The sequence below is a fragment of the Oryx dammah genome, unplaced genomic scaffold, assembly GCF_014754425.2.
Source record: "Oryx dammah isolate SB20612 unplaced genomic scaffold, SCBI_Odam_1.1 HiC_scaffold_2, whole genome shotgun sequence".
In the NCBI taxonomy this organism is placed as follows: Eukaryota; Metazoa; Chordata; class Mammalia; order Artiodactyla; family Bovidae; genus Oryx; species Oryx dammah.
This window is the reverse complement of record NW_024070186.1, coordinates 150874592-150898128: the sequence shown is the minus strand read 5'-3', so window position 1 is coordinate 150898128 and position 23537 is coordinate 150874592. Positions and strand designations below refer to the sequence as shown.

General features: G+C 38.7%; 1 protein-coding gene across 1 annotated transcript; it reads left to right on the top strand.

Moving 5' to 3' along the window:
- The first annotated feature begins 20896 nt into the window (after positions 1-20896).
- Positions 20897-23137, top strand: LOC120854002 (keratin-associated protein 24-1). The gene has a single exon (XM_040227766.1). The coding sequence runs from the start codon at positions 20911-20913 to the stop codon at positions 21655-21657; it is 747 nt and encodes a 248-aa protein (XP_040083700.1). The 5' UTR covers positions 20897-20910; the 3' UTR covers positions 21658-23137.
- Positions 23138-23537: the final 400 nt, after the last annotated feature.

The window sequence follows — 23537 nt, the reverse complement described above, 5'->3', positions numbered from 1 at the left end:
TCCATGCAGAAATAGCACAGTCATCTCTGACAGTCCTCTTTCCAGTGGTCTGACCAGCGTCATCTTGGTTGCTCTAGGTACTGTTAATCTTCAGTTCCAGGGTCCACTTGTTCCAATTTTCTTTGTGGCCAATTCTCAGAATTGTGGCAGTTCATGTCCTGGGTTTCCCGGGTGGCTCAGAGGCAAAGAATCTGCCTGCAATGAAGGAGACGCTGGTTCCATCCCTGGGTCAGGAAGATGCCCTGGAGAAGGGCATGGCAACCCAGTCCAGTATTTTTGCCTGGGAAATCCCATGGACAGAGGAGCCTGGCAGGCTACAGTCCATAGGGTCACAGAGAGCTGGACACGACTGAAGTGACTTAGCACAGAAAGCAAAGCACAGGTCCTGGGTAAAATCTGGTCATCATGTAGTTAACTTTTCCACCTGGGGTTTTAGTACCTATAAGACAGCTCACAGGATATGGCTCAGAATATTATATACAGCCCTTGAGTAAGAATTAAAGGTCCTTGACTAGCTTAGTTAGTTAGTTCAGTTGCTCAGTCATGGCTGACTCTCTTCGACCCCGTGGACTGCAGCATGCCTGGCCTCCCTATCCATCACCAACTATGCCTAGTGACTACATTATTATTATTTAGTCCCCTTGGACTGTTTTCCTTTGCTTCTGTATTTTTCACTTCTCTGATTAAACTATCCTTTGACTAAAGTTTTCCACAAACAAAAATCAGGCAATGAACATTGTGTGTCGGGGGGTGGGGGTGGGGTTGGTGTGGCAAGGACTATAGAGTCTTGCTTCATGTCAAGAAAATTTCTTAAAGTCCCATGTAAATTTATGTAAATGAGAACTTAATAGTAAACACCATATTATTATTTAATGCCTTATTACAGAACTTACAATACTGTCAAGTTTTTAAAACTTTACCTGTGCAATATTGAACAAATGATGTTTTGTTTTCTTAATTACAGCCATGCTGATCAGCTCTATCACAACATGTAAACCAAATTACTTAGAAAAATGTGACACATTTTTTGAACAGAAACTGTTGCATTCAAATGATCCTAGGAAATAGGCCCACATGAAATTTAGAGCAATAGAAAATTAAATCATGGCATTATGGGACCTCATACTTTCATATGCACAAGTCTTGGTAATCATGTCTTAAACATTTGTTTGACTCTAATCAGCTGATTTTAGATATGAATTTGTAAAGTTTCCTAACTCATAGTGAGCACTGGATCACAGGTGTTTTATTTGTATTTCCTCTACAATTGCCTTATTTTCTTATCTAAAGTCCAGATGCATTACTATTCTCTTGGGGGGGAGGGAATAAACTCAAAATAATATATTTTATTCCTGGAATATTTGAATCTTTTGGCCATTATTTAGCATGAATGGAAGAATTATAAGGATTGTACTACAGAACGTATTTAAATGAGCAGAACTGACCATAGACTAGGTTTCCTTCTGAATTTAAACCAGAACTTTATTGAAAGTGTTAAAATATTTTTTTCTATGATCCAAAGAAATTGAGTTTACTTAATAAGGCAGCCAGCATAGTACTTTCGGAGGAACAATTTTTTTTTTTTTTTTTCTGAGCACTTAAGGTCAATGGTTTCAAAGGCAAATTGAAAGGATACAAAAAATATTTTGAAGCCTCTACACCTTTCCATTCTTTTTAATCCCATATATGGGTACAAACCATCTCTGGTTACCAAAATAAATAGACCATAGTCAGATATAACTACACAGTAGAAAAGAAAGACCACACAAGGAAATATTACATGGCCCACACATAACACATAGCCTATTCTTGTTTGTGCAAAGAGCAGCTGAATTGATGAGCCCTCATTCTCCATTAAAATAGAAGTGTATTTTCCATTTTCTTTGTGGAATTCTTACTAGCTGATAAGCATCTAGTATTGTCATTTCAACAAGAGCTGCATCTCTGGAGGTGATCATGGCCTGCAAGATATACCTGTAATACAAATTTATAAATTGATTGTAGAACTTTCTCGACAGCAGGGTGAAAAGACTGTATATTTTAAAGCATACTTGACATCCTGTTTCTTGTAGAAAAACCCATCCTCTATTACTCTATTTATTATCAGGATAAAGCAGTGCAGCACACAAGCACTTTTGTTTCCTTTCTAGTGGTGTGGGGAGGGTGGAAAAGAAAAAAGACAAAGACAGGGAAAGCTTGAAAGGGGAAAAAATGTTACTCAGGTATAGAAGCTGAAACTATGCTGGTGAAATAAAACTTCATGTTGCTGTTGTTCAGTTGCTAAGTTGCTTCCAACTCTTTGTGACCCCATGGACAACAGCACGCCAGGCTACTCTGTCCTTCACTATCTCCTGGAGTTTGCTCAAATTCATGTCCATTGAGTCAGTGACGCCATCCAACCATCACATCCTCTGCTGCTCCCTTCTCCTTTTGCCTTCAATCTTCCCTAGCGTCAGAGTCTTTCCAATGAGTAGGCTCTTCACATCAGGTGGCCAAAGTATTGGAGCTTCAGCTTTAGCATCAGTCCTTCCAGTGTATATTCAGGGTTGATTTCGTTTAAGATTGACTGGTTTGATCTCCTGTCAGTCCAAGGGACTCTCAAGAGGATTCTCCAGCACCACAGTTCATAAACATCAGTTCTTCAGCACTCAGCCTTCTTTATGGTCCAACTCTCACATCTGTACATGACTACTGGAAAAACCATAGCTTTGATTATATGGACCTTTGTCAGAAAAGTGATGTCTCTGCTTTTTTATTTGCTATCTAGTTTTGTAACAACTTTCCTTCAAGGATCAAGTGTCATTTAATTTCATGACTGCAGTCACCATCCTCAGTAATTTTGAAGCCAAAGAAAATAAAATACGTCACTGCTTCCTCAACTTCATATCTTTGCTTATAATTGCATCTCCAAATGCATTCATTCAATATCATGCATTCGATAACTGTTTTTGAGTTATTATATGAAGGGCACTATTCTAGGTACAGACCACAATTTATTTGCCTGGGCACCCATACTACTGAACTTTCTGCATCTAAATGGGAAGTTTATTTACCAGGTGAATGCTTTGGCATCTGGAAACAGAACTCTAATAAGGCTTTAATCTTACCTCTTACTCTGAACCTACCCACCCAATGTCAAAGCAAATTGGTATGTGTTTGGTGGTGAGAGGCATTTTCTGTAAAAGAAAAAAATTGCAGAAAGTTGCATGCAAGCTTTTTCTGGCAATGGACTCTTGTCAATGGAGAAAAATATCTATCTTAAGAGCTTTTAGAATGTCATGAGATTTTTATTTTACTAGGCACAGCTAATCAGTGACTTTAAGAATTGGTGGATACCTAATTGGTGGATACCCAATGGATCCCTAACCAGGCTTTGTAGAGACATCTGCAAAATAAATTAGGTTCTTGAGTCCAATTACAGGTCTCTTAATATCATCCTCTAAGTGATAGGTCTGGAAATCTGCATTATTTTTTCCCTTTCAGCATATTTTTCAAAGCAAAGTTTTATTTGGCAATAAAGGAACAATCTAAACTCTCCTTTCTAGAGGCTTATTGTTTTCTAGGTTCTTAGAATACTGCCTCATCTTATGAAACATGCTTAAAAGATGATAGTAAAATTAACAGTCAAGATCCAAAAACTGGAAAGCTGAACAATTAATTAAAATATACCAAAATAGAAAACCTTACCAGTCATTTAAAATGCATATTAGATTAATAATCAAGCATTATTTTCATATCAAATTGGCAAAAGTAAATAATGGTAGCAATTCCAATGGTACAGAGGTTTTGGTGAATCAGATATTCATTAATTGTATCAGAAGTGTGAATTTGGAAACATGTAGCAAAAGCTTTTAAAATATATTGAGATGTGAGTAGGTTAGAATGTTTATATGAAATAATACACTAGCAGGGGTAAAGTAGGAAGATGAACATCCTCCAAACAAATCTTTTTGAATTCACTTGCTGTCATGGAGATCTATGAAAATATTAGCAATATCTTTTAGGTTTTGAAACCACCTTACATCAGGCAGTGAATAATCCAATCAATTTGAATTTTACATGCTAAATTTTTTAATGGGAGAATTTACATGTGGATATAATCTGCATGGACTTCCCTGGTGGCTTAGCAGTAAAGAACACACCTGTCAATGCAGGAGATACAGGTGAGTTGTGTTTGATCCCTAGGTCCAGAAGATCCCTTGGAGAAGGAAATGACAACCCACTCCAGTATTCTTGCCTGGGAAATCTCGTGAACAGAGGAGCCTGGGGGGCTACAGTTGTAAAGAGTCACACACGACCTAGAGACTAAATGACAATAACGTAATCTGTATATCATTTTCAAATCAGTGTTACAGTTTATTTTGAAAAGTTAAATTTATAAAATTCCACCACATAGCATACATTTTTCTCATATTGCTGATAACCAGACTTGTGAAAACTTTAAGGATAAGAAGGCAGTCTTGCTTTGGGAGCCACTAGCCCATTCTTTGGTGTTTGCACCCACTACCTAAGGATAAGAATTCTTATTTCGTTCTCCCTCTCCTCTTACACCATATCCTGGAGAAGGAATTCCATGTCAGTGATTTATGACTCTCCCACTTTTCTAGAAGTAATCAGAATTAGGGTAATATGTGGGATAGGAGTGTTTGAAAAATACGAGTAAATTTTTATGAGAAGGTTGAAGGGTGTTTCCATTGGCATCTGAACAATTATTAATAAAATGCTGTCTCTGGTCCATGTCATGTGGCAGTCTGGATGGGACAGGGTTTGAGGGAAATGGGAGACATGTACAAGGATGGCTGAGTCCCTTCACTGTTCACCTGAGACCATCACAGCATGGCTAACCAGTACAAAATTAAAAAGTTCAAAAGAAAAAAAATACTGTCAGGTGAAAAATCTGAGCAAAACAAAAAATGAGTATTTGTGTGGAACTGTTGGAAAGCAGTTCAGTTCAGTTCAGTTCAGTTCAGTTCAGTGGTTCAGTCGTGTCTGACTCTTTGTGACCCCATGGACTGCAGCACGCCAGGCTTCCCCGTCCATCACCAACTCCCAGGGTTCACTCAAACTCATGTCCATTGAGTCGGTGATGCCATCCAACCATCTCATCCTCTGTCGTCCCCTCCTCCTTCCACCTTCAATCTTTCCCAGCATCAGGGTCTTTCAAATGACTCAGTTCTTCACATCACGTGGCCAAAGTATTGGAGTTTCGGCTTTAGCATCAGTCCTTCCGGTTAATAATCAGGACTGAATTCCTTTAGGATTGACTGATTGGATCTGCTTGCTGTCCAAGGGACTCTCAAGAATCTTCTCCAGCACCATAGTTGAAAAGAATCAATTCATAGGTGCTCAACTTTCTTTATAGTCCGACTCTCACATCCATACATGACTACTAGAAAAACCATAGCCTTGACTAGATGTAACTTTGTTGGCAAAGTAACGTCTCTGCTTTTTAGATCCTGCCTAGGTTGGTCATAACTGGAAAGCAGTAGGGGTATATAAAAAATTTACTTAGAAGAGGACAGTCACATTTGAGAAAGTTCCTACTACTCTTCTAAAACTCATTAACTTCATGTGTTCAACAAGTACTGCTCTGGAAATGACAGTCCCTACTCTTTTGAGAGTCAGCTCTGCTCCTTTCTCCTTATCTATTGTTCTCTGCTTTAGAAGAGTGATTTGTGAACATGCCCTCTGCATAATCCATAGATGCCAACCTGGCTCCTGGACTACTGCCAAGAGCTCCGTGGTCAGCTCACCAGCATACCTGTATTTCATACATTTCAGAAGTTAGAGAGAAGATTGATCTTATTAGATAGACAAATGAAAGATACAAACAAAGCAGAGATGAAAACTACATTGCTTGATGTAGAAAACACATTACCAGATTAGACATTGCCAAAGAAACCATTAATATATTTCAAAACATTGCAACAGAAACTGTCCAGAATGAAACATGCAGAAAAAATATTGAATAAAATGAACATGGAGATTTATTGGCATCTCTCTTATGTTTACAAATTCATAACATGAGATTGAGATACAGCCATAATAATATACTGAATTTTGCTCTCTCTCACATGAGGCTGTAACTGACCCGAATCCTTGACATTTCCTGGTGGCTCAAACAGTAAAGAATCTGCCTGCAGTGTAAGAGACTGAGGTTCAGTCCCTGGGTCTGCAAGATCCTCTAGAGAAGGAAATGGCAACCCACTCCAGTATTCTTGCCTGGAGAATTCCATGGACAGAGAAGTCTGGTCACAAAGAGTCGGAAAGAGTCAGACATGACTGAGAAACTCACACTTGACATCTCCATAGCTTATGAAAATCATATACCATCCTGCTACTTCTCAGTTCCCTGTGTATTATAGTCTTGTTACTGCACCTGCTGTCATCAGTTCACTAGTCATTCATCTATTGATAGACACTCTATGCAGCCCTTCACTACTTTCCAACAGAAATAAGTCAATTATATTACTGGGAAGATTGGTCAAATGGTGGGTCATTTAACACTATATGCATCATATCCCTTTCCCATATCAGCTCCTCTGCCCTAGTTTCCCCATTCCACTCTTACCTGAATTGGTTCTAACTATAAAATCTTAATCTCCAATGAAAATAAATTCCACCCTTTCCAGATCTTATTCCCAAACTTTCACATCTATGCCAATCAATGTGCTCAAAAGAACCAATTGACATGAATCCATTTCAGAAGGCAGCTGAGCAGATTATGAATCATGATTTCTGTTTTATTTTATTTGGCTCCAAGGTAGAGGTAATATTTCTGCTTTATTTGTTACTTGTGACTTTTGTCTACACAGGAACTTGCAAATATAGTGTGTCAAAGACTGTTGTTCAATTGCTAAGTCAGGTCCAACTCTTTGCAACCCCATGGACTGCAGCATACCAGGCTTCTGTTCTTTACCATATCCCAGAATTTGCTCAAACTCATGCCCATTGAGTTGGTGATGCTATCCAACCATCTCATCCTCGGTTGCCCACTTCTCCTTCTGCCCTCAACCTTTCCCAACATCAGGATCTTTTCCAATGATCTTTTCCACATCACATGGCCAAAGTATTGGAGTTTCAGCTTCACCAAGATAAGTCAGCATTTGTGCACTAACTGCATTACAAACATAAACACTCTGTATGTACACTAATATGTTAAAATTCACTTCAACATCCAAGAAGATATATGACCTCTTTTTTTATATATATGACCTCTTTTTTTTATAAAAATTGGCTTGATAACACCTTCATTTTTATAATAATGAAAGACCAGTGATATATAAACTCTGAGTGTGGATCTTCGCAAAGATAGTCAAAACTTTTCACATCACCATTCTTCACTGGGAAAGAAACACCTGCATATGATATTCATGCCAAGTTTCCCAGAAAAATGAATCATATTTTGAATGTAGGTTTTGTCTAGAAAGAATGCAAAGTAAGTTTCAATTCCCAAATTAAGACTTTTCAACATGTATCACTTCTAAAATATATCATTAAGCTATTAGGTATATATGTATATAAGATAATATATTTTTTCATTTTATAGAAAAAGTGGCCATAAATTATTTTTCTCTGTTATCTATTTGTGGCTCTATTTGTGAGGTTTTAACAACAATTTCAATGAACTGTCAAGATACATGAGCAAATAAAGAAGCCCAACTGCTTCTATATTCCTGTACTCTGACAAAGATTGGAAAAGAAGACAAGATTGATTTTGGAATGATAGTTCTCTGAAGGGTGTGATAGAGTTAACATACATCTTATAAGTTGGTGGGAGGACTGCTTGGCAGGCATTAAAAATACTCCAATGAGATTCCATAGAAATGGTTCTGAAGAATGAGCAGGAGGATGGGCTTTAAAAGAGCAAACATCCAGCAAGCAAGATAGATAAGCAATAGGTCCAGCAAACAATCACTTCAGCAACCTGCTCTTTGCAATTTAAGCAAGGCCTGACCTTCTAGCTCTACTATGTCTCACAATAATTGCTGCTCCAAAAACTACAGCTCTCATTCCCCAGGGGGATTCCTGCCATGTTCCTGTCACCTCACCCAGTGCTTTCTGCTCCACTAAGGTGAGTTGTGGAAATGCCCCCTGCTATCCTAATAGTCAGTGTCCAGGAGTCTCTGGGTAGAGGCCTGGGTCAGCGGTGGCTGCTGCAGGGCCAAGGGCACTGAGTGCAACAGTACACGCATGGGACCTTTTGAAGGAGGTCGTCCTTATCTTCATTACTTCCACAATTGTTTGGTCTCAGGTCAAACAACAGGGAGGGAACACAGCCCCATGCATCAATAGAATATTGGATTAATGATTTGCTGACCATGGCCCCGCCCATCAGAACAAGATCTAGTTTCCCCCTCTCTCATCAGAAAGCCTCTATAAACCTCTTATCCTTCTCCATCAGAGGACAGACAGAATGAAAACTACAATCACAGAAAACGAACCAAACTGGACCACAGCCTTGTGTAACTCAATGAAACTATGAGCCATGCCATGTAGGGCTCCAGAAGAAGGATGGGTCATGGTGGAGAGTTCTGATAAAATGTGGTCCACTGGAGAAGGGAATGGCACACCACTTCAGTATTCTTGCCTTGAGAACCCCATGAATAGCATGAAAAGGCAAAAAGATATGACCATGAAAGATGAACTCCCTAGATCGGTAGGTGCCCAATATGCTATGGGAAATCAGTGGTGAAATAATTTCAGAAAGAATGAGACAGAGCCAAATCAAAAACAACACCCAGTTGTGATTGTGATGAAAGTAAAGTCCGATGCTGTAAAGAGCAATATTGCATAGGAACCTGGAATGTTAGGTCCATGAATCAAGACAAATTGGAAGTGGTCAAACAGGAGATAGAATCAACATTTCAGGAATCAGTGAACTAAAATGGACTGGAATGGGTGAATTTAACTCAGATGACCATTATATCTACTACTGTGGGCAAAAATCCCTTAGAATAGATGGAGTAGCCATCATAGTCAACAAAAGTGTCCAAAATGCAGTATTTGGATGCAATCTCAAAAATGACAGAATGATCTTTGTTCGTTCCCAAGGCAAGCCATTCAATATCAGAGTAATCCAAGTCTATGCCCTGACTAGTAATGCTGAGAAGCTGAAGTTGAATGGTTCTATGAAGACCTACAAAACCTTCTAGAACTAACATCCAAAAAAGATATCCTTTCATTATAGGGGACTGGAATGCAAAAGTAGGGAGTCAAGAAATACCTAGAGTAACAGGCAAATTTTGCCTTGGAGTACAAAATGAAGCAGGTCAAGGCTAACAGAGTTTTGCCAAGAGAACACACTGGTCATAGCAAACACCCTCTTCCAACAACACAAGAGAAGACTCTACACATGGACATCACCAGATGGTCAATAACAAAATCAAAGATTTGATTATATTCTTTGCAGCCAAAGATGGAGAAGCTCTATACAGTCAGCAAAAACAAGACCAGGAGGTGACTGTGGCTCAAATCATGAACTCCTTATTGCCAAATTCAAACTTAAATTGAAGAAAGTAGGGAAAACCACTAGACCATTCAGGTATGACCTAAATCAAATCCCTTATGATTATACAGTGGAAGTGACAAAAAGACTCAAGGAATGAAATCTGATAGAGTGCCTGAAGAACTATGGACAGAGGTTCGTGACATTGTATAAGAGGCTGAGATCAAGATCATCCCCAAGAAAAAGAAATTTGCAAAAGGCAAAATGGTTGTCTGAGGAGGCCTTACAAACAGCTAAGAACAGAAAAGAAGCTACAGGCAAATGAGAAAAGGAAAGATATGCCCATTTGAATGCTGAGTTCCAAAGAATAGCAAGGAGAGATAAGAAAGACTTCCTCATTGATCAGAGCAAAGAAATACAGGAAAATAATAGAATGGGAAAGACTAGAGATCTTTTCAAGAAAATCAGAGATACCAAGGGAATATCTCATGCAAAGATGGGCACATTAAAGACAGAAACGATATGGACCTAACAGAGGCAGAAGATATTAAGATGTGGCAAGAATAAAGAGAAGAACTATACAAATAGATATTCATGACCCAGATAATCATGATGGTGTGATCACTCACCTAGAACCACATCCTGGAGTCCAAAGTCAGTTGGGTCTTACGAAGCATCACTATGAACAAAGTTAGTGGAGGTGATGAAATTCCAGTTGAGCTATTTCAAATCCTAAAAGTTGATGCTGTGAAAGTGCTACACTCAATATGCCAGCAAATTTGGGAAACTCAGCAGTGGCCACAGGGCTGGAAAAGGTTAGTTTTCATTTAAGTCCCAAGGAAAGGCAGTGCCAAAGAATGTATAAACGACCACACAATTACACTCATATCACACACTAGCAAAGGAATGTTAAAAATTCCCCAAGCCAGGCTTCAGCAATACATGAACCATGAACTTCCAGATGTTCAAGCTGGTTTTAGAAAAGGCAGAGGAACCAGAGAACAAATTGCCAACATCTGCTGGATCATCAAAAAAGCAAGAGATTTCCAGAAAAACATCTATTTCTGCTTTATTGACCACACCAAATCCTTTGACTGTGTGGATCACCACAAACTGTGGAAAATTCTTCAAGAGATGGGAATACCAGACCACTTGATCTGCCTCCTGAGAAATCTGTATGCAAGTCAAGAAGCAACTGTTAGAACTGTACGTGGAACAATGGACTGGTTCCAAATCAGAAAAGGAGTACATCAAGGCTGTATATTGTCACCCTACTTATCTAATTTATATGCAGAGTATATCATGCTAGTTGCCAGGCTAGATGAAGCACAAGCTGAAATCAAGATTGCAAATAATCTCAGATATGCAGAGGACACCAACCACCCTTATGGCAGAAAGTGAAGAAGAACTAAAGAGCCTCTTGATGAAAGTGAAAGAGGAGAGTGAAAAAGTTAGCATGAAGCTCAACATTCAGAAAACTAAAATCATGGAATCTGGCCCCTTCACTTCATGGCAAATAGGTGGGGAAACAATGGAAACAGTGAGAGACTTTACTTTCTTGGGCTCCAAATCACTGCAGATGGTGACTGCAGCCATGAAATTAAAAGATGCTTGCTCCTTGGAAGAAAAGCTATGACCACCCTAGACAGCATATTAAAAAGCAGAGACATTACTCTGTCGACAAAGTTCCATCTAGTCAAAGCTATGGTTTTTCCAGTAGTCATGTATGGATGTGAGAGTTGGACACTAAAGACAGCTGAGCCCGGAAGAATTGATGCTTTTCAACTGTGGTATTGGAGAAGACTCAAGAGTCCCTTGGATTGCAAGGAGATCCAAACAGTCAGTCTTAAAGGAAATCTGTCCTGAATATTCTTTGGAAGGACTGATACTGAAGCTGAAACTCCAATAATTTGGCTACCTGATGTGAAGAACTGACTCATCAGAAAAGACCCTGATGCTGGGAAAGATTGGAAACAGGAGGAGAAAAGGACAACAGAGGATGAGATGGCTGGACGGCATCACCGACTTCATGGACGTGAGTTTGAGTAAACTCCCGGAGTTGGTGATGGACAGAGAGGCCTGGCGTGCTGCAGTCCATGCGGTCGCAAAGAGTTGGATGTGACTGAGTGACTGAACTGAACTGATCCTAATAGGAGCCTGGGCAGCAATACACTCCATGGCCACTGCTATGAGCCCTGTGGTGAGACCATGAGCTGCCTTCCAACCAGTTGTGAGAACAGTGCCTGAATCCCTTCTGAATGTTATCAGAATTTTTTTGATGTGTTCAGATCCCATCAAGAAAATATCTTTCTTTCTATCAAGTCCCATGTTTCCAGTTCCTGCCAGCCAGTATGTTGTAGACAACCTTGAGTTGCCATCTTTCAAGTTACCCGTCCTTTGGGTGTCAACCTCTGAGTTAGTTGACAAATGGCTGTCAATCCAGGAGCTACCTTTTCTATGATTTCAAGAGTCTCAAGAGTCTTCTCCAGCACCACATCTCGAAAGCATCAATTTTTTTGTCACTTAGCCTTCTTTATGATCCAACTCTCACATCTGTACATGCTGCTGCTGCTGCTAAGTCGCTTCAGTCGTGTCCAACTCTGTACGACCTATAGACAGCAGCCCACCAGGCTCCCCTGTCCCTCGGATTCTCCAGGCAAGAACACTGGAGTGGGTTGCCATTTCCTTCTCCAATGCATGAAAGTGAAAAGTGAAAGGGAAGTCGCTCAGTTGTGTCTGACTCTTTGTGACCCCATGGACTGTGGCCTACCAGGCTCCTCCACCCATGGGATTTTCCAGGCAAGAGTACTGGAGTGGGTTGCCATTGCCTTCTCTGCATGACTACTGGAAAAACCATAGTTTTGACTAGACAGACATTTGTCAGCAAAGTGATGCCTTTGCTTTTTAATATACTGTCTATATTTGTCATAGCTTTTTTTTACAAGGAGCAAGCATTTTTGTTTGTTTGTTTTGTTTTGTTTTGTTTTTTAATTTCATGGCTGCAATCACTGTCCACAGTGATTTTGGAGCCCACGAAAATAAACTCTGTCACTGTTTTCACTTTTTCCCTATTAGCTATGAAGTGATGGGACCAGATGCCATGATCTTAGATTTTTGAATACTGAGTTTTAAGCCAGCTTTTTCATTCTCATCTTTTACCCTCACCAAGAGGTTCTTTATTTTGTGTTAATTTTACCATATCCACAAGCAACCATTTCTAATAAAAAGATATAACTTTTCAAAAGTTTTTGTGTTTTGTTTTGTTTTGATCTCGGGCTACTGAGGCATGAAACTACATGGAGATATAATGAACTCAAAGTCTCTGTATTGGAAAGAATTACAGATGGAATTTAAAATAGTGAATTAGGACACATGTTATCTAGGTGTGTGCATTTGGCCTCTCCTGTGTTTGGCATAAAGATATGATAAAGCATTGATGATTCTAGATTTCTCTCAGTTATATATTCTGCCTCTAACTCACAGTTTAACTACTGATTATTAATGGCCAGATTATATTTAGCTCGATAACTCTAGCTTCCGTGGTGTTCCAGTCATCAGATATATTTATTAGCACTTCTATAAAAACCAAATCTATTTTCACTGTGGGCAAAACCAAAATATTTTATTTTATTTGTCAAAGTCATATGTAACATGCATACACGTAAAAGAAGAGATTTTATAGACTAGTTGGTTATCATTTATTTTTGAACTTTACAAAGAACCAAAGAAGTGAAGAGAATCTTGACCTAGATTATGAGGAATTTCAGTGTGGCACACACAAAAAATTATTTCAGGGAAGGATTCTTCTTTGGAAGCATGTAAGAGTTTGGGAGATTTTATTTATCTGGAGGGTTTAATACTCTTGGAGGTAGTAAGAAAATTGTCAAGAAAATTCTCAAATTTTCAACCTTTGATGATTCCAATCTCTTCTGTTTTTTTCTACTATTAGCATGCCTGCCACCAATGTGATCTGATGCTTTCTTTAAGAAGGAATGCAATACATTGACTTTGAAAATGCCCCATGTGTGATGTCAACTATTTTTTCTTCCACTACCTGAAACAAAAAATTCAGAAGAGAAACCTTACATTCCACCTGCACAAAATGTCATGCTTTTTATAATGTTAAAAATATAATTTTTTAAAATCATGTGTAATTGCACTACCCGCCCTCCTCCCTCCCTTCCTCACTCCTCTCTGTGCATGCCTGCATAGGGATATAAGATCTCCCATTCTTACTCAAAAGGTTATATAAAAAACTGGGACTTCTGCAAAATGGGGAAACTTCCACCAAAAGAATCACCAATGGTGCTCTCAGATGCCAAGTGACTTCATGGAAACTTTATTCTCCTCTATTCATTCCCAGGATCATTTTGACCATCTGTGAAAGAGCTTGAATGGACATATTTCTGATCTGTTAAAATACTAACTCCAGGAAATGGATGTCTGTAAAGATTAGCTCTTATTTTGGGGGGAGAATGCAAAATGAGGTACAGAGATCACTTATTCTGTGATGTCCCAAGTAAGAACTTTTCAGATACCTTTCTTCCTGTGATGTTAAACATTTTCTTAATCCTTGCTCACTTTAATTGCATGAAGATCGAAGTGCCTTAGTAAATTATCTCAGGTGAAGACATCCATCAATTCTGGAATGCTGATGCACAATCTGATGGCGTTTAATGTTTATCCTTTTAGTTGAGTGCCACCAATAGAAATGAATGCCTTTTACAATGTTACCATGTAGAAATATTACATACATCTCCTCAAGTCTTTGAAAACCAACTTTAAAGTAATGAAGAAACATCACATGGTCAGGGTAGAGCTCTTTAAAATGCACTCTAAGATGCTTGCATAAAATTGACTGTCAGGACAAATATACAGAGAACAGCATAACCCAGTTAGATTCTCAGATAAGTAGTAAAAAATAGAGAATAAGTATGAGTTTTTCCATCTGGCAAATCCAGTAAATGTGCTATTTGGGAACTAGTTCAGTACATCAAGCATTGTAACACTAAGTCTCTTCATCAATGATGAAGACTATGCCTTCCTAACCAGGTTGTTCTTTGTGGATAATGACTAGAATAAACATCCATTCAGATGGACTCCATCTAACCATGCATTATTAAAGGGTAGGAACAGAAGCAAAGCAGATGAAATACATAGGTGATTACATCTTACATTCTTAAGCCTGATAAACAGGAGAGAGATTAGGACAGCAGATATTTAGAAGATGCAAACTGGACTTATTTTATGGATGGGTGGGAAGTCATTTCCATACTCAGCAAAATGAACTAATGAGATAATATGCAAAGTGATCTAAAATATGGGGAGGAGAAGAATCGCGATATATGTTCACCAAAGTATATAGGCAATCTTGTTTTATATACTTACATCAGCATAGACAAGCTGTTCTCTGTTGCTTATCTGAAATTTTTGCTTCACATTCTACTATGTCATCCGACGACCACTGTTCTGGAAACAATGACTCCTGTTCACTTGGGGAAACAAAACCTGGCTTCTGGACAACTCCCCAGAGACATGTGACAAGCTTTCCAGCTACCAACCATCCAGCTGTGAGCCCACAACCTATAAAACTTCACATTACTCTTCCACCACTTAACTGTGGCCACAGATCCTATGAGCAACTGGTTCTTTCCCCATTAGTTCGCATTTCTCCAGTTCTTGTCAACCATCAATGCATAATGTGTGTGTGTGTGTGTGTGTGTGCGCGCGCGCGCACGCGTGCGCATTCAGTCATGTCCAACTCTTTGTGACCCCATGAACTGTAGTCTACCAGGCTCCTCTGTCCATGAAATTTTCCAGGCAAGAATACTGGAATGGGTTGCCATTACCTTCTCCAGGTAAGGAATCCATTCCTGTTTCAGGGACCAAACCCAAGTCTCCTGCCCACGTATCCTGCATTGGCAGGTGGATTCTTAACCACTGCACCACCTGGGAAGTCCAGTTGAATATTAGTCATAGAGAGAATGAAATATTCATTTGCAGCAACAGGGATGGACCTAGAGAGTATCAAACTAAGTGAAGTAAGTCAGAGAAAGACAAATATCACATGACATCACTTATATGTGGAATATAAAAAATAATAAACATGGACTTACAGAAGCAGACAAACAGACACAGAAAATAAAATAAATGGTTACCAAAGGGGAAAGGTGGGGAGGAGAGATAAATTAGGAGTATGGGATTAACAAATACACATTACTATATATAAAATAAGCAACAAGGTTTTACTGCACAGCCCAGGAACTATATTCAGTATCTTGTAACAACCTATAATGGAAAAGAATCTGAAAAATAGTATATATGTATATGTATATATAATTGAATCACTTTTCTGTACACCTAAAACTAACATAATATTGTAAATCTACTGTACCTCAATTAAAAACTGGAAAGAAAATATAACTATCTGGATCACACGTTGGGCCCTTGGTTGTAGTCTGTCCCCCATCCCTTTTTCCATGTCTCAGATGCTAAATATATTTCAAGGACCTTGAAAGCTAAAAAAAAATAGTTTAGCTTCCTTTACGCATGTGTGCCTGTGTGTGTGCTCAGTTATTTCAGTCGTGTCTGGCTCTTTGCGACCCTATAGACTGTAGCTCACCAGAGTCTTTTGTCCATGAGATTCTCCAGGCAAGAATACTAGAGTGGATTATCATTTCCTTCTCCAGGGGATCTTCCCAAAACAGAGATGGAACCCAGGTCTCCTGTGGCTCCTTCATTTCAGACAGATTCTTTACCATTGAGCCACTGGGAAAGCCCATCTTCCTTTAAATCTGTCTCCTAATTTTTTTTATTTTGTACATCTGCCCTTCAGCTTTTGGAAACCACTAATGATTTACAAAGGCAACAACATAAATGTAGCTGGGTTACACCATTTTATTTTACCACTGCTAAACTTAAGAATCATTTTGACTCAATATATATAACTTAATTGCTATGTAAGTATAGATTTGCATACATTTTGCTTTTCAGATCACAGGATCACTGTTGAATCATTTAACAATGCTCTGGAAAGTGAAATTAGGACACACTTATATACATATTTTGCAAAAAGGAAGATAAAATTTCATCATGACCTAAAAGGCTTGAAGGTGACCTCCATTATTTTCTTTAAGGGCCATTTACTGGAAACTTTAGCTTTCTCTGATATTCTGTGTTTACCCTAAAGGATTTCCAACCTTTGGAAAAATTGAGAAACAGTTGCATCACTCTTTTTTAATGAGTTGTAAAAGATTTGCTGCCTCATTAGATAAAGGGAGTATGTTTTCAGAAGGCATGGGGATTTCTCTGAATTATCTGGTGGTAGAAAGTTCATTCTTTGCATCTTAACCTTGCCACGGATACAGAGCATAAACTCCTCACACTACATAAAGACTATGTATTATACCTGTATTTTTCTGACATAATATTCTCTTAAAGTTCTGGAGGCCAGAAGTCCAAAATCAGTTTCACCAAACTTAAGTCAAGGCATGAGCAGGACCAATTTCTCCTAAAGTCTCTGAAAAGGAATCCATTCCCTGACTCTTTTACCTTCTTGAGTTTGCTGTCATTTCCTCACTTACAGCAGCAGCACTCCAGCCTCTACTCCCGTCGTCACTTTCTTCTCTTTCTCATCTACTACCTCTTTCTTAGAAGGACTTCTGTGATCATCTCAGGCTCACCCAGATAATCCATTTCAAGACACTTAGGCTAATCACATCTTCAAAACCCCTTTTGCCATACCATTCACAGGTTCTGCTGATTAGGAAGTGGACTTTGGGTGGCAGGATGTGTGTGTGTGTGTGTGTCTGTCTGTCTGTCTGTTTGTGTGCTCAGTTGTGTCTGACTCTTTGAGACCCCATGAACTGTAGCCTGCCAGGCCTCTCTATCCATGGGATTTTCCAGGAAAGAATTCTGGAGTGGGTTGCCATTTCCTACTCCTGGGGGTCTTCCTAACCCAGGGAGTGTGTCTCCTGCATTGGCCCATGGTGGGGAGGCAGGGGTAGGTTTCCTACACACAGAAAATATTACAAATAGGACAGGATTATTAAATAGTGGACAGGATTATATTATATAGACAGGATTATTCTATTTTATAATATATAAAATATTACAAATAGAATAGGATTATTATTATAATGAAATAATTATAATTATTTAGTAATTAAATGAAAATGGAGAAATGCATATGTTCTCCAAAGCTTTCAGAGGAGTGAGTAGCTGTTCCCTTCAGGGGATCTTCTCAACCCAGGGATTGAACCCAGGTCTCTCGAATTGCAGGCTGATTCTTTACCAGTTGAGCCACAAGCGAAGCCTTCAGAGGATAATGTCACCCAAACAACAACAGTCCTTACTATTGAAAACGATCACTGCCTGACTACTTAGTTTCTTGCTAAAACGGAGTCGAGAGCAGAAGACAGTTCTGTAGAGGTAGTGTTTACAGAATGTGATGGGTGAAAAGCGAGTGATAGTCGCCTATGAGTGCCATGAGTGAATGAGAAGGTAAAATATAAAAGCCAATGAGAGAAGTTGGGCTAACTGCCTTTGCAAACCTCAGTATTTGACTGTTTAGAATATGATTGTACCAAAATAAATTTAAATATGTTATAAATCCTCATGCTATGAACATTAATTATGCTAAGTGATGTTCTACATTATTTAATTGTTAGACTCACACTAGAGTGTGTGATATTAATTTAAAATACTCTGTCATTTATAATGCAAAGTCAGAAAGGGAGTTTGTGGGCTTTACAGCAGATGGAGTTATTCTGGGTTTTGTTTGTTTGTTTATTTTCTCTCAAATTTGCTTCAAGGAAGTCTAAAAAAAGACTAAAGATAATCATGGCATGATGAAGGGATGTAGCAATAGACTTCTACCAACCTCTGAACTCTCCTGTATATTACTTGGAACAAGTAGTTTAGTGGAAAGTTCACCAACGACTGCCTTGTGTACTTTTTTTCCAAGTCTTTATTTTTTCACATTTTCCTCTTCAGATTCTTTTCCATTATATATAGGTTGGTACAAGATGTTGTGTATAGTTCCCTGTGCTGTATAGTATGTCCCTGTCCTTGTTGATTATTGTTGTTAGTCACCCAGTCATGTCTGACTCTTTGGGACACCATGGACTATATAGCCTGCCAGACTCCTCTATCCATGGAATTCTCCAAACAAGAGAACTGAAGTGGGTAGCCATTCCCTTCTCCCGGGGATCTTCCTGACCTAGGGACTGAATTGGGACTGAACTCAGGTCTCCTGTATTGCAGGCAGATTCTTTACCATCTGAGCCACCAGGGAAATCGGTATATAGTAGTGTGTATATGTTAATGCCAAACTCCTAATTTATCCCTCCCCTGCCTTTTCTCTTTGGTAACCATACATTTGTTTTCTATGTCTAAGTCTGTTTCTGTTTTGTAAATAAATTCATTTGTATCATTTTTAGATTCACATAAAAGCTATGTCATATGAGCTTTGTCTTTCTCTGAAAACCTCTAGATTCATCCATGTTGCGTAAATGACATTGTTTCATTCTTTTTTATGGCTGAGCAATATTCCATTGTATACATATACACCACATCTTTATCCATTCACCCCTTAATGGACATTTAGGTTGCTTCCATGTTTTAGTTTTTGTCAATATTGTTGCTATGAACTTTGAAGTGAATGTATCTTTTTGAAATAGTTCCTCAGATTTATGTCCAGGCATGAGACTGCTAGATCATGTGGTATTTCTATTTTTAGTTTCATAAGGAAACCAGACTGTTCTCCACAGTGACTGCACTCCCACTGACAGTGCAGAGGGTCTCTTTTTCTCCACACCCTCTCCAGCACTTACATGGAGGCCACCAAGCTCCTTGTATATTTTAGTTCCTATTTGCCTGTCTCAAGGCTGAAAATTTCTGTGCAAAACCTCAGTATATTCTATAGATGAAGAATTTGCTGAAACTATGGCTTCCTGATCCTCACCCTTTCACCCAAAGACAGTACAAACAGTAAAATATATTTAATAAAGAGGTACCCATAGAATAAAATCCATCACCTTATTGAATAAATGCTGAGAGGAACTATGATAATATTCAAATTTTTTAAAATTGTGAAGAATATCTGAAACTTTAAGTTGATGTACATTTGAAAAATCTAGCTGATTTTAAATCACTGTGAGGACAGTGTCTTTTAAAAACTAACCCTATAGCTTATCATACCTGAAGAAGCTGGTCTTGTCTTTTGTCTGAACTTATTACAGTTAATAAATGCATTGCTGTTTCCAATTCAGTGGAGGCTATAAGTGTGAATTATAGCTTGTATTTTTAAGAACAAAGTGCCAATTCTTTACTTTAAATTAAACTCTTACAAAAATTTTTCTTCAGCCTTCACCATAAGGAGTGAAAAGTATTATTTAATATGTACAGTGCCTATAAGAACTGTACAGGTCATTTAAAACAAAATTAAGCATAGCCATTTCCTTTTGTGGTTCTAGACCAAAAATAACTATATTCTTCAACAGAGGAATAAACTCTATGTGAAAAGAAAAGAAAATCAAAAATAAGTAAAACTTACTTGGGCAGAAATGTAAAGAAATATTATACATCTGACAGCAATGGGGTTTTACAACAGAGACAATGGGATATATAATTTTAGTCAATTAGGCAGGTACAATTTCGAGAAACTGGCATTCTTTGATAATACATATTATAGAAACTCTTTAAGAAAAACTTCTTCCAGAAGTCTTGGTTACTTAGCAACCGCTGAGTCCTGGGAACAAGTTCATTTTTGGCCTTGTGTTAGGTCACTAAGTCTCAATGAGATTGCTGTGAATCTTACAGACAGACTTTTCCAAATGGATGAGATGTGGCTACCAGTACATGGCCTGGCATAGTTAAGGATATAACACTTATTTAGGGGGAGAAACTCCTTCTCTTAATAGTTCAATGCCTCATGCTCTCTTTTAAGCAACAATGTGGAGACAATCAAAGCATTCAGCTTCTTTTAGAGTATGGGGTCAAGTCCTGGCAGTATTTTGCAGTTGCCAAAAGAGTGGAAAAGTCCAGGTTCTTTGTGTCACTTGGATCCTCATTAACCCCTTATAAACCATGTTGCAAAAGCCCATAGACACATGATATCTTGTTTACCACCAGTTGACAGATGAGAGCTTACTTGTTAACACTGAAATCACTATTCACAAAAGTTATGGTCTGCACATGATGAGTGATGCGTGATGGTCAACGTGGTGATTATAGATAACTTTGAAGAATCAAAATAAACTTGCTTTAATATGAGTGTGAAGACATCAGCAGCTGTCACTAAACAGCACACTAATGAAATGTTGCCATGTTATTGTCCCAGGCAGTGAGAAGGAAGAGAGTCTGGGGAGGATGCAGACAATCCCCAGGGAAGATATAAAAGGGCGTCAAGCCACAGTCTCACCATACCTTTACGGCCATCACTGAACATACACTCAGGCTCCATGGCTTTTCTAGGCTATCCTGGGAACTGTAGTGGTGTATCCTACAGAACTCACTATTATTTCCCAGTGACTGCTTCTGTTGCTCTTTGCTCCAGCGATGTAAGCCCTACGTTTGGGCTCAGCCTACCCAGTAGCTACCACGGGAATCTCTGGCTCCTGGATAACTGCCAAGAAACTTATGGGGAAGCCCCGACCTGTGAATCTCCCAGTTCTGAGCCCAAGACCTGCACCACAACTTGTGACCAATCAAACTCTTCTGTGCCCTGCAACTCTCCAACAGGGGACCAAATCTGCAGTGCCGGTGAAACGACCAACGTCGGACCCAGCCTCAGCTGCAATCCGTGCCCTCAGACCAAGCAGTATGTATCTGATGGCTGCACCCCCAGCCGACGTGCATCCAAAGCTTGCCAGACCCTCGGCAATGGCTTTAATTGCTTTGGGCAACTTAATTGCTTATCCAAGAGTTTCCAGCCCCTAAGCCACTACAGACTGGGCAGTTTGGGGTACAGAAGCTACCAAAATCTTGGCTTCATACCCAGTGGCTTCTCAGCATCACAATATATCACCAACAGCTGCCAACGCCAAAACTATTTAATAAGAAATTGCCGATGTCCATACGACTGGCACAGGAGATGCCATCCACTGAGCTATTTTGCAAGAAACTTCCGGTCTCTAAGCTCTATACCAAGTTCCTTCCCTCCTCTGAGGTATTTATATGGTGGTTACAGACCTTTGAATTGCTACTGATCAATTTATTGCAATTATAGGTGCTAGAAATTGTCCCAAAGTTCAGGTGCCACCTTCTCTAATATTCTGCTGAATTACTTCATGTGTCTTAAGAATCATGTTCCGTTAACCTCAAATATAACTCCAGGACTTACTCACCGCAACCGGTATCACCAATAGCTGTTTTTCTGTTGCTCTCTTAAAGCCCTTAGTGTTGAAGCCTGATCCTGAAGGCACTATTATTGTTTCTGAGATTGAATATGATGGACACACTAAAGAGATTCCATATGAAATACAGGCCAGTACAGCTTTCTTATTTGGGCGGTCACCATCACTTGTCCGCCAATGCGACTTCCTGATGAAGTGGAGTCTCCTTGGTCTGATTGGTCATTTCAGCACTTTCTTGCAAGATCGTTTTGCTTTTCTATCAGTGGTTTGCTGCTTGCCTAACTAGCATCTTTCTAATAAGCTATAAGGTAACATCATCTTAGATCTTCCCAAGTGGCTTGGTGGTAAAGATCCCGCCTGTCAATGCAGGAGATGTGAGTTTGATCCCTGAGTTGGGAAGATTCCCTGGAGAAGGAAATGGAAACCCATTACAGTATTCCTGCCTGGAAAATCCCATGGACAGAGGAGTCTGGTGGGCTACAGAATCATCAAAAGAATTGGACAAGATTTAGCAACTAAACAACATCATTGTAAACATTCAGAGTTGAGCTATTTCATCCTTTCTCCTACGGCCTGAATATAAGAATGTGCAAGCAGCAATGTCCAACTAGACTTCAAAATCAGAAGACCTTCAGCAAATCTTCCCTGCCAAAGAAGCCAGAACACATAGGATTGACTGACAGTCAGCTTTTGTTCTCAAAGCTAGGAGAGAACCTCAGAGGTAGCAGAAACACAAACATTGCTTGTTGGAAAAATGACAAAATATTCTATAGATGCTTCATGAATCTATGTTCATGATTCTGTTAAAATTCTCCCCTGTTGATTTATTGCTTTCTGATTGCCAAACAGTTCTGGTGCATAGTTAGGCAACAAGTTTCTATTAGGAAATAATGATTTTCATTTTGCTTTGTTTCATATTCACTAAGGTTTTATCAGTGTTCTGGGAAATATGCATGATATTTTTGAACCACTAGTTTCCTGCTATTTATTTTCTAGCCTAATTAAAAATATAAAGAAGATAGACTATAAATATCCAGGACTTTTATTTGTTTTATATTGTTCTATTTTAAATATATTAAGTGGTATTTCTCTTAAAGTGTCTGTGATTGATAGTTACATGGGGAAATTTATGGAGAAATTTCAAAATAAATCAATTTTAATAAAACTACATAAAATATTAAATATTTGTATATTACCCTGCAAATATGCATATTTATTTAATCATGTTGGTGAGATTTGACTTTGGTATACATTTAATCTTGAACTCTGAGAAGTGATTTAACTTCTAAAGTTTTCTAAAAGTTGAAAATAAAAATTGAGTGATAAAAGTTTATCCTAAGAGTTTTTTGTACATAGAAAACAAATCATTTTTAAAAATAAGTAAAATGGCTCCTGTAGATGGGTGTAACTGGAGATTGGAAAGATAGGGGAAGGATCACAAATATGAAAGGTCAGTGACTAAAATGAAAACTCATGAAGCATACAAATAGGGATACCATTTTATTTATTCTTTCAGGAGGCCTACCACGTGTAGAAAGAATATTAATGTATCGCTCCTGAGTGAATATGTTTGGGAGACAATCAAGTCACTCCTTTGTGAGTTCATTCTATTTTCAGAGAATTTTATTTGTTGAAAATTTCTTCTTTATATTGAGAAAAATCCAATTGTCCTTAGAAACTATCCATAACCATGCACAGCCTGTTTAACTCCTTTAACATAGAACAAGTGCTTG

Excerpts from the sequence above, each read along its gene's own strand:
- LOC120854002 (XM_040227766.1), top strand. The coding sequence starts at position 20,911 with ATGGCTTTTCTAGGCTATCCTGGGAACTGTAGTGGTGTATCCTACAGA.